At 35.8% G+C, this 13078-nt stretch overlaps 1 protein-coding gene across 50 annotated transcripts in view; it reads right to left on the bottom strand.

The window, feature by feature from the left end:
* csmd1-a (CUB and Sushi multiple domains 1/integumentary mucin B.1) overlaps positions 1 to 13078 on the bottom strand; it is a 263577-nt gene that overhangs the window by 178754 nt on the left and 71745 nt on the right. For all 50 annotated transcript variants that reach the window (XM_041586464.1, XM_041586465.1, XM_041586482.1 and 47 more), the window contains exons 40-47: positions 12398 to 12620; positions 12016 to 12141; positions 11612 to 11735; positions 5950 to 6088; positions 3739 to 3831; positions 3455 to 3539; positions 3231 to 3365; positions 1929 to 2078 (exon numbers count right to left, since the gene is read on the bottom strand). In XM_041586464.1, coding sequence (XP_041442398.1) covers positions 1929 to 2078; positions 3231 to 3365; positions 3455 to 3539; positions 3739 to 3831; positions 5950 to 6088; positions 11612 to 11735; positions 12016 to 12141; positions 12398 to 12620 — 1075 coding nt within the window. The remainder of the gene's footprint in view (positions 1 to 1928; positions 2079 to 3230; positions 3366 to 3454; positions 3540 to 3738; positions 3832 to 5949; positions 6089 to 11611; positions 11736 to 12015; positions 12142 to 12397; positions 12621 to 13078) is intronic.

The raw sequence follows: 13078 nt of genomic DNA, 5'->3' as shown, positions 1-13078 counted from the left end.
TAACCCCCTTAATGTCCTCTCCTTTTAAGGGAATACCAGATTCCTCTCTGTTATCTGTATCTTCAAGTATTACTATTACTAGCCATGCTGGTAAAATATAGTATTAGCAACATAGGAATTCTTTTTCATATTTCAGTGTGTCTTTATGTTAAATAGATTACATTTTACATTCCACAATTGAAAGGGTTCACTGATAATTTAAAAAACATAGAGTAAAGACCAACTGCTTTCATAGTGAAAGTCAATTTTAATGTGAACATACACATATTTTAAATATACAGTATCTTTTCATTTTTCAGTGGCAGGTTAACTTTTACTATAGTTGCATATTGTCTTTTCTGCAGGTTTATAGAAGACTGGTGGCTATAAAAACCTTTTGGAGGGCCACATCAAGCACAACGGCCTCCAGATAGGCATTCCTAAATGAATTCCATGATAAAATATCAAAAGCAGCAGGTTGCTGCAACTGAATAATTTGTTTGGGCAAACCATTTCACACCTGGTACTTCTCCATAAATGCAGGCAATTCCTCATCTCTAGACTTCCTATCCACCACATACAGACCGTTAGCCCAAAGACCCTTGTAACCTGTGGGTTGGTACCCAAATATAGGTCACCATGATCTTCCTGAACATAATGATAGGTACCTATTGTACCTATTGGTTTTTAACCTTTTCATTTGAGAATGTGATTCCCTATTCAAATGTAGGTCCTCTGAGTTAACACTGCATTAAAAGATTACAGAGGAATTCATCTTGTAGATATTCTTCTAGCTATACAAGGGACTCACAATGCCTTGAGTCATAAAACCTTATTAGCATTTAATGGTTGTTCCCTAACTAAACATGGCCATAGACATGCAGATGGTCATATGAAATGAAGTGCATTAAAATGTACGATCTCTATCCAAATGTTTGTCAGACAAGGTTAGCTTAAGGATAATAGACTCTACTTTGGAATTGTCTAATTGGCAACATTCTTTCACAATCTTGATGGGCTATCCTTGAATATGTGACTATTAAAAAAAAACTTGAAACTTGAATACTGTAGTTTAAAACAGGCAAAACAACGTGGTTTTAATGTTTTCTTCTTCATAGTTTTTGAATTATTTGCTTTCTTCTTTAACTGGGGTCACTGACCCCATCTAAACAACAATTATAAGGCTGCAAATGCATTATTATTGTGACTTTCTATTATTCATCTTTCTATTCAGGCCATCTTCTATTCCTATACCTGTCTCTTATTCAAATCAATGCATGGTTGCTAAGGTAATTTGGACGATTGCAAGCAGGCTGCTGAAATTGGAAACTGGAGAGCTGCTGAATAAAAAGCTACACAACTCAAAAAACCCTACTAGGAAATGAGAACCACTTGTCTCAAAATATCACTCTATACATCATCAACTAAAAGTTAATTTAAATGCTAACAACCCCTTTTATGTGAAAACCTCAAATTTAAATTTAGGTTGAAAATACAAATCCCACTGGAATTTGTATTTGCATTATTTTCCTTCATTTGAGCTTTTTGCACTTAATTAATATAGAAAATTTGAGGTATGGAAACTCGAATTTGAGATTTTTGCCATAAAAGACATTGTGGTAAATGCTCAAATTTGAATGTTGATAAATCTGGCTTCTAGGGTCAGTTTTACACCTAAACATTAACATCTACATTCAAGTTTTAAAACTTTAGTGCTTGCTAAATATCAAAAAGTCTCAGAAACTAGAATTTGATTTTGCAGTGTTTTCAAAAAGTTTGGATCGCAACCTTACATATTTATAAATCTGTCCTTAAGGGACTTTGCCTACAGAATTAATATGAAAATAATACAGAAAGAAGTATAACTAATTAGAAAATAAACAGAAATAAGACTTAAATGCATAGCTTGTATGTATAAGTACACAGCAGAGTAGGCCTCTAGTTGTTACCTTTTTCCAGGTCAATACAAGTAGGTTTAACTGGATCAGAACAAGATGACATCTTCCAAAACCCAACAAATGTTTCTGGCGAAGACTCTGGCATTTTTTGATTTGACATAAAATCATCATCTGCTTTATGATTAAAACTCCCACAAGGTCCTTAAAGGAGATAATAATATATGGTGTATGTAGTTATAATGGTATATTAAACGACATATACACATATTAAAACTTCTCTGCTTGAACATAGACTTGCTTAACAGGGAGAGGGCTGGGTTTTTGTTGCGTTAAATAGGGTTTTTTGTGAAAATAGTGTTGTTGTTTTTTTAAAACCTTGCCTTAGGATGCACTTTAGAATGGGTGGTAAAAATCTGCAGCTAGTAACCCTTGAAATAGTAATTTCCATAAAAGGCCAATAAATGCACCCTCTGCCCATTGCATAATGGAAAAAGCAGATAAGAAAACTAAATAGATAATTTTTTTTCCACTTTACGTACTGAGATTAAAAACAAGTAAAAAAGTACTTATTATGCTTCCTTCAGCCAAATACAAAACAAATATGCAATGTGCATATTTGGACAGTGTAGGACTGGCCTACAAGGACACCAAGGAAACACCCAGATTTCAGTGGGCCTTCCTGCTTCTAACAATTTGGTCAATGTGGTGGTCATACCTTATTTCTGTATGGAAATAATATGTTAGAATGTAGTATTGTATGTAAAAAGAAAAACACCTAAGAGAATAAAGTGGTTGAATGAGAACATCAGGAAAAATAGTTTGGAGAGTGGAACCCTGGTCGATAGATTGCTTGTCTGCCCCTGGCATCCCAGTACAACACTGTATTTGGATACCTTGCCGAGTCTCTTTTATCTGTTGTTGCTTTCACACTTCCTGCCTGTAGTGTTAGGTCTTTGTTCCTCCTTTTTTCAGTTAAGCTCATATGAGCATGCACACCACCTGTTTGCTTTAGGTTCAGCTTACTGGGTGGGCACTTAAGTCTATTCTTTCTTAATTTCTGACTTTTGAACTGGAAATGCTGCTTTTTTTAGGCAAGATCAATTGCACCTTCTACAATAGTGAACCTACACCTCTTTTCCAGCCCCAGGAGAGAAGAGCTAGGCCAGAGCAAAGATGGGTCTCATCATGCTCGCTACTTTGGAAAGCCAAGAGGCTTCTATTTATGGTGCTTAACAAAAGTATAAAACATTGATTTTGTTATTGGTGTCAATATTAATTAAAGAACTTTCAAATATTCAAGAGTAATTATTTCATAATATATTTATATGTTTAAATATAAACAAAATGTTGTACCTTCTGTATCTTCATATCCAGTGCTTGGAACAGAGATATAAAATTGCATTGTTGTTCCAGTCTGTATCAGCAAATTTACATGTAAATGTGTTAACACTATTATGAATGTTCCAGACCTGGAAATGCTTAACTGATCTGAAAGGAAGTACATTTCAGTTAATAAAAATGAAAAGCTACATTTACATTTAATACATTTATTTAAAAAAAATGACTTTTCTTGATACCTGATTGAAAGACATTTTGATTTGTCATTTTTTCATTAATAATACTTCCATCCCTGTTAAATGTATATGTGCTTTCCTGATTTCCCTGAAAAACAATATTATACAATTATTATGTGTGCATACAGTATCTCTACAGTGCTGTTATATTTAAAAATGTTTTTTTCACAAGAAAAGCATATGATACATCCCATCCAAGAAATAAAAGTAAAGGTAACAAAACTGCATTGTTAGGCTTATTTTTTAAAAGTTGTAAATATGAAAGATTAGTTTTAAAATGTACTTACCAAATTAAGAACCAGAGAAACACTGTTGATAATGGTTGATGACTGAGCATCCTGCGACTGACTTAACTTAGCATAAACTAACCAACTGGTGTGCTGTAAAACAAACAAAAAATTATATATATAGTACACATGTATGTGGGCAGGGACGGACGGCAAACACAGTTCGCTCTATGACCTACTTGACCTAACCTATATTGTGTGGTGGTCCATTGGGGCTACACTGGCATTCACCCCTTTACACGGTAGGCCTAAAATGCAGGCACCGAGGGTTCATACTGCCATGACAATGGTTATGGATACAGTTATTAACTTCAGGTCACGGGTCTTTTACCACCCCCTAGGGGAGGGGAATAGTGCGGGTGTATTGCCCCAGTCTGATGCCTACTAGTGCCAGGCATTTTGTTGCCAGTTTCCGTTGGCCTTTTAAAGACCCCGAATTAGGGGCCCCCATGTTGTGTGAGTTGGCCTTTATAAGGGTAGCAGCATTAAGGGCCCATTGTTCTAACCAGTAAGTGTTTTTAACTCCACGGTGTGTTGTCATTGATGATGTCATCAATGTGGGTGTGGTTCTTTTTTCACATAGCCTCTCTTTGGCTATAAATTGTTTACTCTGTTACTGCACAGACATTTTGTGCATACTGCTACGGAAAAATGCCTTACCCGTTAAACAAAACAGGGAGCTCCAAAAAAAGGAGCAATCGTGGTGGCTGCGGGAGTGCATTAACAAAATGGGGAAAATAGACATTCAAATTAATGCACCAAACTTAAATAAGCAAATAACGTACTCAAATCATGTGAAATCCATTGTGTTGGTCACTTTAAGGTGAATTTCCATAGGAAAGTTCCATACAGCAACTAAGCAGATGAGATAGGAAGTTCCAAACAGGTGTTTGCAATGACTGCAGTTCTAGTTTAACCCTTAGCATGAGTGAGGTACTATGGAACGTTTAACGATGTCTAAAGATATACTGTATAGCTATTAAAATGTACTTAAAGATAAACATATATTTAATGTAATGTAATTAGTGGTATTCTGAATTTGCAGTTATACTATCTATCTATATGCCTATCTATTGCACCTTTTTGCAGACTCAGTTTTTCTACAGTACGCCTGCTAAAATGTAATTTTAAGGTGAACTTCTCCTTTAAACCACAAATGTTTAAATAACATGGCTATGATGTACAATGAGACCCTTCCTGCAGGACTATTTATAGGAAATGGGTAGTGCAGGCCAGAGACAGATTTGCATCCTGCTTATTCAAATCCAAGGTAACTAGCTATATAGTCATGATAACAAAATTAGCCACTTTTGCCCTAGGGACAGGCAAAAATGACAAGCAAGCAAACATTTGTTGGTTGCATGAGTATTAACTATACTAAGTCAATTCTGCTGGGGCCATTCAGAAAGAGATGTGTTTTTAATTTTGAAATGATGTGATGGTTTAATAGCACATATGCTAATTTAACTAATGATATAATTTGTTAGGACAGTCCTTACACTAGAGCTTATTTCACAGCAAGTGCTGTGAATACTTATGCAAGCAAGGCTTTTTTTTCTTTTTTTTTTCTTTGTAAATAGTTTTGATGTGTTGATTTTCACACTTTGAAATGATGCACTATTTTTTGCAGATCAGGGACATAAAACCCCTGTTTAATACATTTGAATTCTAAGATGTAACACAAACAACAAAATGTGGAAAACTTTAAAAGGATCTTTTTAAAAATAATCTTTTTTTAAGACACATACTATATTCCATATTTCTAAAATAGCTTGCCATTCCCAGGGTACTTTAGACATTAGGAGGGCAGGAATGAACAGTTTGTTGAACTAAAAAGTTCTGTGTGAAATGGGGACACATGATATTGCACTGATAAAAAATGATGCAATCAGTCAAAGAAGGAAATTCCTTTTCTGTGACCACCCACTGTTCAAGATACAAATCTTTATAATGTCACTCAAACAGTATATAAATGTCTTGGTAAATCAGTTAAGAAGTGGGTGTTTAATGTTAAAGTTTATAAATAATTTGATGGGTGAGTTTTGTGTCAGAGAGCCACAGTCACTTTAGAATTATAAAAAAATAAACCAAAAACTGTCCTTAGGCTTGGGCTGGACATATTTGTTTTTAAGGAGTATAATTTGTTTCATATATTAATTCCTGGATATGGGAAAAAAAACCAAAAAATGATAATACAGGCTTTAAACATACCATGGAGATAATGTAGACACAGTTCCCATGCATAGAGTATGTTATGCCATCATATGTTGTAACATATACTCCTTCTTCCACCTTGCATATTCCAGGACAGCTTCCTTTAGAACAAGTCCATGTGCCACCATTGCATGTGCTATTAAAAATAAATATCAAACAAAGCGCTATAATAAGTTGAACTGTAAATCTGAGGATGTTTATATGCATTTTTTAAACGCTCCAAACAACATTCTGTACAAATCTCAGGTATAATATAGTCTATAACATATTCCCCCAGCTCAGGGTCCTATTGCTTAGTTTTCCTATGAAATGGCAAATTGAAGTCATGCAACTTAGTACCTGTTATAATCCAGCACTGCTTCCCTTAAGGTGGCCATAGACACACAGATAATATCGTACAAAACTAATTTTCGTCCGATATTCGTTGCGTGTATGGTGGAAAAAGAGCCGACCGATATCGGCAGAAGACTTGGATATCGGTCGGCTCGTCGATCGGGCTGGGCGGAAAATTTTGATCGGGTGCCTTTGAAGGGACCCAAACATCGCCCATTGTTAGTGCTGAATCGTCAGATACAGGTAGAATTCTTTTGTTTCTTCCCGTATATCTACCTGTATATCGGATGATTCAGCTCTACACGTGTGTGTTGAAACGAAACGAAAACGAAAGTTCTTTTCCAAGAAAGATCGTAATTGTTACGTCTATGGCCACCTTTACAGAGATTTCCCCGGGCAATCGCATGTGCACTGCACTGCAGAGCTGTTCCTAAACTGTTTTTGTCCTTGCTTTATTTGCATAATCAGTTGAACGTGCCGAAATTTTTGAACCTGTTAGCCCTGCCCATGTAATCAAATTGTCCAATCAGATGGCTCCCCTATTATTTTTAGTACAGCGCTATACACAGTCCTGCACAGCCCCTCTCCCTTAAAGGGAAACTATACCCCCAAATTTAATACTTGAGCAACAGATAGTTTATATCATATTAAGTGACATATTAAAGAATCTTACTAAACTGGAATATATATATTTAAGTAAATCTTGCACTTTTACATGTCTTGCCTTGAACCACCATTTCGTGATGGTCTGTGTGCTGCCTTAGAGATCACCTGACCAGAAATACTGCAGCTTTAAATGTAACAGGAAGAAGTGTGGAAGCAAAAGACTGAACTCTGTCTGTTAATTGGCTCACGTGACCTAACATGTATGATTTGTTTGGTATGTTTGTGTGTACAGTGAATCATATGATCCCAGGGGGCAGGCCTTATTTTTTGAAATGGCAATTTTCTTTTTATGATTACCCAATGGCACATACTACTAGAAAAGTATATTATTATGAAAATTGTTTATTTACATGAAGCACGGTTTTACATACAGTATGAGTAGTTTTATGAAATATCTTTTTATAGAGACCTACATTGTTTGGTATAGTTTTCCTTTAAGTTATAGAGCTACAGGTTACGATGTAGCAATTCCCATGCTGCTATATGCATGTCAGTGTGTAGAGTAGGACATTGATGACATGATGGGGGTAAAGGGAAAAAAATGCTTTGTGCATGCATGCAATATCCAGGGGCCCCCGGGGGAAGTGACGTCAGCAGTTTGAAAATGGCAACTGCAATCTCCCGAATAGAGAGCTTACTTTGAAGATGCATAACTGTATTAAGAATGCGCATACAGATGAACTGCTATAGCGGTTTGAGAGGCACACATGTGGTAATACTACTGAACCTATTTGCATTTCAATTCTTTAACGGAGAAGGAAAGGCATGTTACACTTGGGGTTGCCAAATGTTAGGCACCCCAAGTGGTTGTATTTTGCCTGAAACCCCAGGCCAGTGTTCCTATCAGGAAAAAACTGCACTCACCTCTGGGTTATTCCTGCGAGCACCACAGATCGAACATCTTCCTGTTCCTTCTTCTTTTCATGGCTGCACAAGCGCAGTAGAGCGATAAAAAGCCGAACTTTCGTGAAAAAGACGGCTATTTTGTTCTACTGCACATGCATCTGCCCCGGGAAATTTCAAGAAAGATTATCGCTCCATGGTGCTTAGTGGAATAACCCTGGTGCAGTTTTTTCCTGATAGGTGCACTGGCCCTGAGTGTCAGGTAAGTAAAGATAATGACTTTGGGGTACATAACCTTTGGAACCCCCAAGTAAAGATACCTGACCTTCTCCTTTAATACCTACCTATTGCACATGTATTTAACTATTTTGTAGGCTGAAAAGGGCAGCAACAATTCATCATTCATAAACTGAGAAAAAGCCACCATACTTCAGTGGGTGCTTAATAAATCTATTTCACAAAACATTTTTAATACTGTTATAGTAGTTAATGCTAAACTACAGGAGTCATTTTCAATAACCCAGCACCCCTTAATGTTCACTTAAGAAGCATTGCTCCACAGAGTAAGCTGTGTTTTGCACTTTGCACACTGCGTGGTACATTGTAAGTAACCTCTTAGGATAGTTTGTTTAAAGGGGTGGTTATCCTTTAAGTTAACTTTTAGTATGTAACAGAAAGGCTAATTAATAGAGATAAGTAACTCTATATAAACACCTTACACAACCTCTGCCAAAATTTGAAATAAAGAGATGTTCATTATACAGAGAGCTTCTCAATGGACAGTTTCTTTAAGTTCTTTAATCTGCTCTTTAAAGTTGTTTACAAGAACAGTAAATTGGAAAGTGAATAAAGAACATAGTAATGTGTTAAAATGTATTTTCTAACCTGGAGGGAAACATCGAAACTATTATGTCATTGATTAAAGGGGTTGTTCGCCTTTAAATGAACTTTTAGTATGATGTAGAGAATCATATTCTGAGACAATTTGCCATTAGTTTTAATTTTGTATTATTTGTGTTTTTTTGAGTGAATTAGCTTTTTTTATTCAGCAGCTCTCTAGTTTGCAATTCAGCAATCTGGTTATTAGGGTCCAAACTACCCTAACAATCATGCATTGATTTGAATAAGAGACAGGAATATGAAAAGGAGAGGGCCTGAATAGAAAGATGAGTAAAAAAAAGTAGCAATAACAATAAATGTGTAGCCTTATAGAACAATTGTTTTTTAGATGGGGTTAGTGACCCCCAGTTGAAAGCTGGAAAGAGTCAGCAGAAATAGGCAAATAATTTAAAAAAGAAAAAAAAGAAAAAAAAAGAAGGCCAATTGAAAAGTTTCTTAGAAGTAGCCATTTTGTTATATATTAAAAAGTTAACTCAAAGGAGAACCATCCCTTTAAACAAACTATCCTAAGAGGTTACTTACAATGTAGTATGCAGTGTGTAAAGTGGAAAAGAAGAAGGCAAATCATTTAAAAAACCAAAAATAATGAAAACCAATTGAAAAGTTGCTTAGAACTAACAATTCTATAACATGTTAAACATTAATTTAAAGGTTAACTGCCTTTTCCTAAATGTTGCACCAAATTGTATTGTAAATTATAACTTTTAGTCTATGTGTTTAATGTTGTTTACCCAGCCTAGATTCCTATTCTCCCCAGGTAATTGACCCCTACTATGACAGCAAACAAACTGTTGGCCTCAAGTCCCCCTATAAGAGCTGTGTACTGTCTGTATACTACTTTCAGATTGAACTGGGCATGCTCTCTAAATGCCACACTGTTGGTACAGCAGTGTTAGTTGTGATTGTCACAATCACAATTCAGGGCTGAATTGGTCCCTATAATGACGCACCCAGGATGTCATGTGATTGGTCTTTTTGGAAGTTGCATTTGTGGTTAAAGAAAGAATCAAACTGTTTTGCATTTCAACAGGGGCTGTAAGCAGCTCCTTGATCAACTTGTATTGTGAGCTATCTTCTATAATCCTGTATTTCCTTGCTACAAAGGCAAACCTTCTTAAAACAATCGAATGTATCAGGGAGATAATTCCACAACTTCTCACTGTAAAAACCCTTTCAGAATATTTAGACGGAACCTCCTTTTTTCTAATAGGAATTGGTTCCCTCTTGTCTGCTGGAAGCACCTACTGGTAAATAAAGCATTCAAGAGATAACTATTTGATCCCATTATATATGTATACATATATAAGTGCATTTCTCCAGCATTAACAATACAAACGTGGCCGTCTTTCTTCACTTTCCATACATTTTACGAACTTAGTTGTCCTTCTCTGGACCCTCTAATACAATAATGTCCTGTTTGAGTGCTGGAGAACATAACTGTACAGAACAGGACAAGTCAGACAATCAATACAATAAATATACACTGTGCACAGAGCTCAAATAAGGACACAAGTTTAAGTGGTAAGAGACACAGTCGGAAGGAGGTCCCTGCTCCATAGAGCTTACAGTCTAAATGGGCAGATGGCTAAAATACAGGCACCCCCCACACTAAGATAAATGGTGGAGAGTATTTGTTAGCAAGAGTAACAGAGAAGGATATGTCAGAAAGGCAGAAAGAGAACTAGGATGCAGCTCGATCCCAGATATCAATTGAATGAAGAATTTATATTGGAACAGAATGGGCAACAGTATCAAAAGCATAAGATAAGTCCAAGATAATGAGAATAGAGTAATGCCCCTTGGCCTTAGCAGTCTGAGATAATTTGCAACTGATACATTACTTAATTAAAAGTAGCCCCAATACAGAACTCTGAGGCACCACACTAAGAACCTTACTCCAAGAAGAGAATTTACCATTAGCAACAACATTCTGTACCCAATACTGTAAACAGTTTCCTATCCATATATCACATCTACTGTGCCCCACTGTCCAGCTCCTTGCTAACCTCATCATAAAAAGCAAATTTGTCTGACATGACCTATCCTTCATAAAGCCATGCTAATTAATGCTCATAATGCCATTTCCAGAAGATAATTATGAATGTGAGCCCTTAACAAGCCTTCAAATAACTTGCCCAATACAGACATCAAACTTACTAGCCTACAATTGCCAGGCTGAGATTGCAATCCCATTTTTATTACATCAGCTTTCCTCCAATCCATAGGCACTATACCGGATGAAAGAGAGTCTGAGAAAAAAAGAAATAGAGGCCGGTCTAAAACTGAACTATGCTCTCTAAGTACATGAGGGTATATTAAATCTGGCCCTGGTGCCTTTTTCACATAACTTTTCAGTTTCAGATTTTTCTCCTATTTACTGCATGAAATATCAAACAGCATAGACACTGTTAGTGTTGAGCAGGCACTTCAAAGACCAATCTTCCAGACAGACATAGTAAAAAGATCAGTAGTTTACTGAAACACAAGGATGCAGCTTTATGCATTTCACAGTGAATAGAATTTTCTTAAATTTTGCAAATACAAAATTAATTAATAAGCACAAATCATAACCAATGGCACTATGCTGTTGCTGTTTAAGAAAATATTTGTTTTATTGAATGGCTAAATGTATACTTTATTTTCTGCAAACGCTGATAAAATTTATTATACACAAGGCATTTTCAAAAAAATCCTCTAATGCCAAAATACTGTATAAAATTACTCAAAAGTTAAGGCAGCATGACAAAGTGTTAAGTATAAAAAATATTTTTGCAGGGGAGTGTGCCTTCTATAGGCATATAGCCTTCTAGGAATATCCAAACAAGAAAAGTACTGTTGATAGTAATAAACCCAAATCTAGCTGGTTTAATTTTCTACTTTTCAGTACAAAATCTTATTGTATGTCAAAGACATTTACCAGACGGAGTTGCAAGTACTTTCACGTGTTTCTCCAGACTGATACGTATTATCACGAAATGTACATGGGCAGCTGGACTTAGGAACACATTTGTTGCCTCCTCCCATGTCATCAACAAGAAGACCTAATGAAATAAATAAATGAACAATAACTTATCCATTCACCATGAAATTGTGAGCAAAATACCAAAATGAAAGAAAAATGAAAACATTTCTCAATTGTACCAAAAGCGATATAGCAATTTTTACACCAGGCCAACTCAAGAGAAAATTCTCACCAAATTTTAAGCAATTGAAAAATGTATTGTATATTGAAAATGTATGCACTTACAGTTGTTATTTTAGGATAGCTTAAATAGTAGATGTAATTACAAAAGGTAAAATAAATATATTTATATTCAATACCTTCAGGACACGCACAACCAGCAACAACTCCTTTTTCTTGTAAAGGTGCTTGATTGGAACATGGCGGATTGAAAGTAGGGGCACATTCATCATAGACTTGATTTTCAGGACACTGTAGTGGGACAGCTAAACACAGAAAAAAAAAATTAACATTCAATCTAGTTACGTTTCTGCCTGGACACAAACAGTACACACAGAAGTAAGAATTTGTTTGTGATTTTCATTTTCTGTTTGGTTTGTGTAGATTAGTAACATGATAAATGAAATGAAATATCATGAATATCTCTATGAAGCATGCCCAATGCTTCAGCAATTAAGGATTTTGTTAACATAAAAAAATCTAAAGAGTGTGTTTGTCCAAACTAATCATGAAATTTCATACCACATATAACATCTTCATCTTGTCTCCATGACCTCCATGAGTCTGAACATCCTCCATTTCCAGACATACGTGCTAATTCCATAAATGTTGAACATGTACATGCCCTTTTGTCGTTCTCTGTGCAGCTATTGTGTTCACAAGCACAAGCTTTGATGTAATCTTCTTGTGATGCACTCCCATAGTCCAAAGATGAAAACCATTTTGAAATGATTTTGCTACAATACTAGATAAAACAACAAATTAATCTATCAGTATGCGTCTTTATTAGTAGTGTTTCAGTACTAAGTGTAGTCATTATAACATATTGCATATAATATATTTCCATTTGAGTACAACACTCTTATCTGATGCTGCTGATATAACCTTGTTCCTAGAATAATCTAATTAAATAAGATATGTATGGTTGTTTCCTACATTTTTATTTTATAACATATTTGCTTTGATTAATCTAACTGGCATCTGCCAATAAGTTTTCATACATTTAAAATCTTTTGAGAAGCTAACCTTAGGGGTCCTCACAAATAGTGATGGGCGAATTTGCGTTTTTTTGACGCCGGCGTCCGTTTTTTCGAAAAAAAATTTTGACGCCGGCGAATTTTTTCCGAGAATTTTCGCGGGCGTTTCGCGAATTTATTCCCTGGCGGCGAATCACGCAAATTCGCCGCGAATTCGCGCCTGGCG

Source organism: Xenopus laevis, chromosome 3L, assembly GCF_017654675.1.
Source record: "Xenopus laevis strain J_2021 chromosome 3L, Xenopus_laevis_v10.1, whole genome shotgun sequence".
NCBI classification, from domain to species: domain Eukaryota; kingdom Metazoa; phylum Chordata; class Amphibia; order Anura; family Pipidae; genus Xenopus; species Xenopus laevis.
This window is presented reverse-complemented; position numbering and strand designations above follow the sequence as displayed.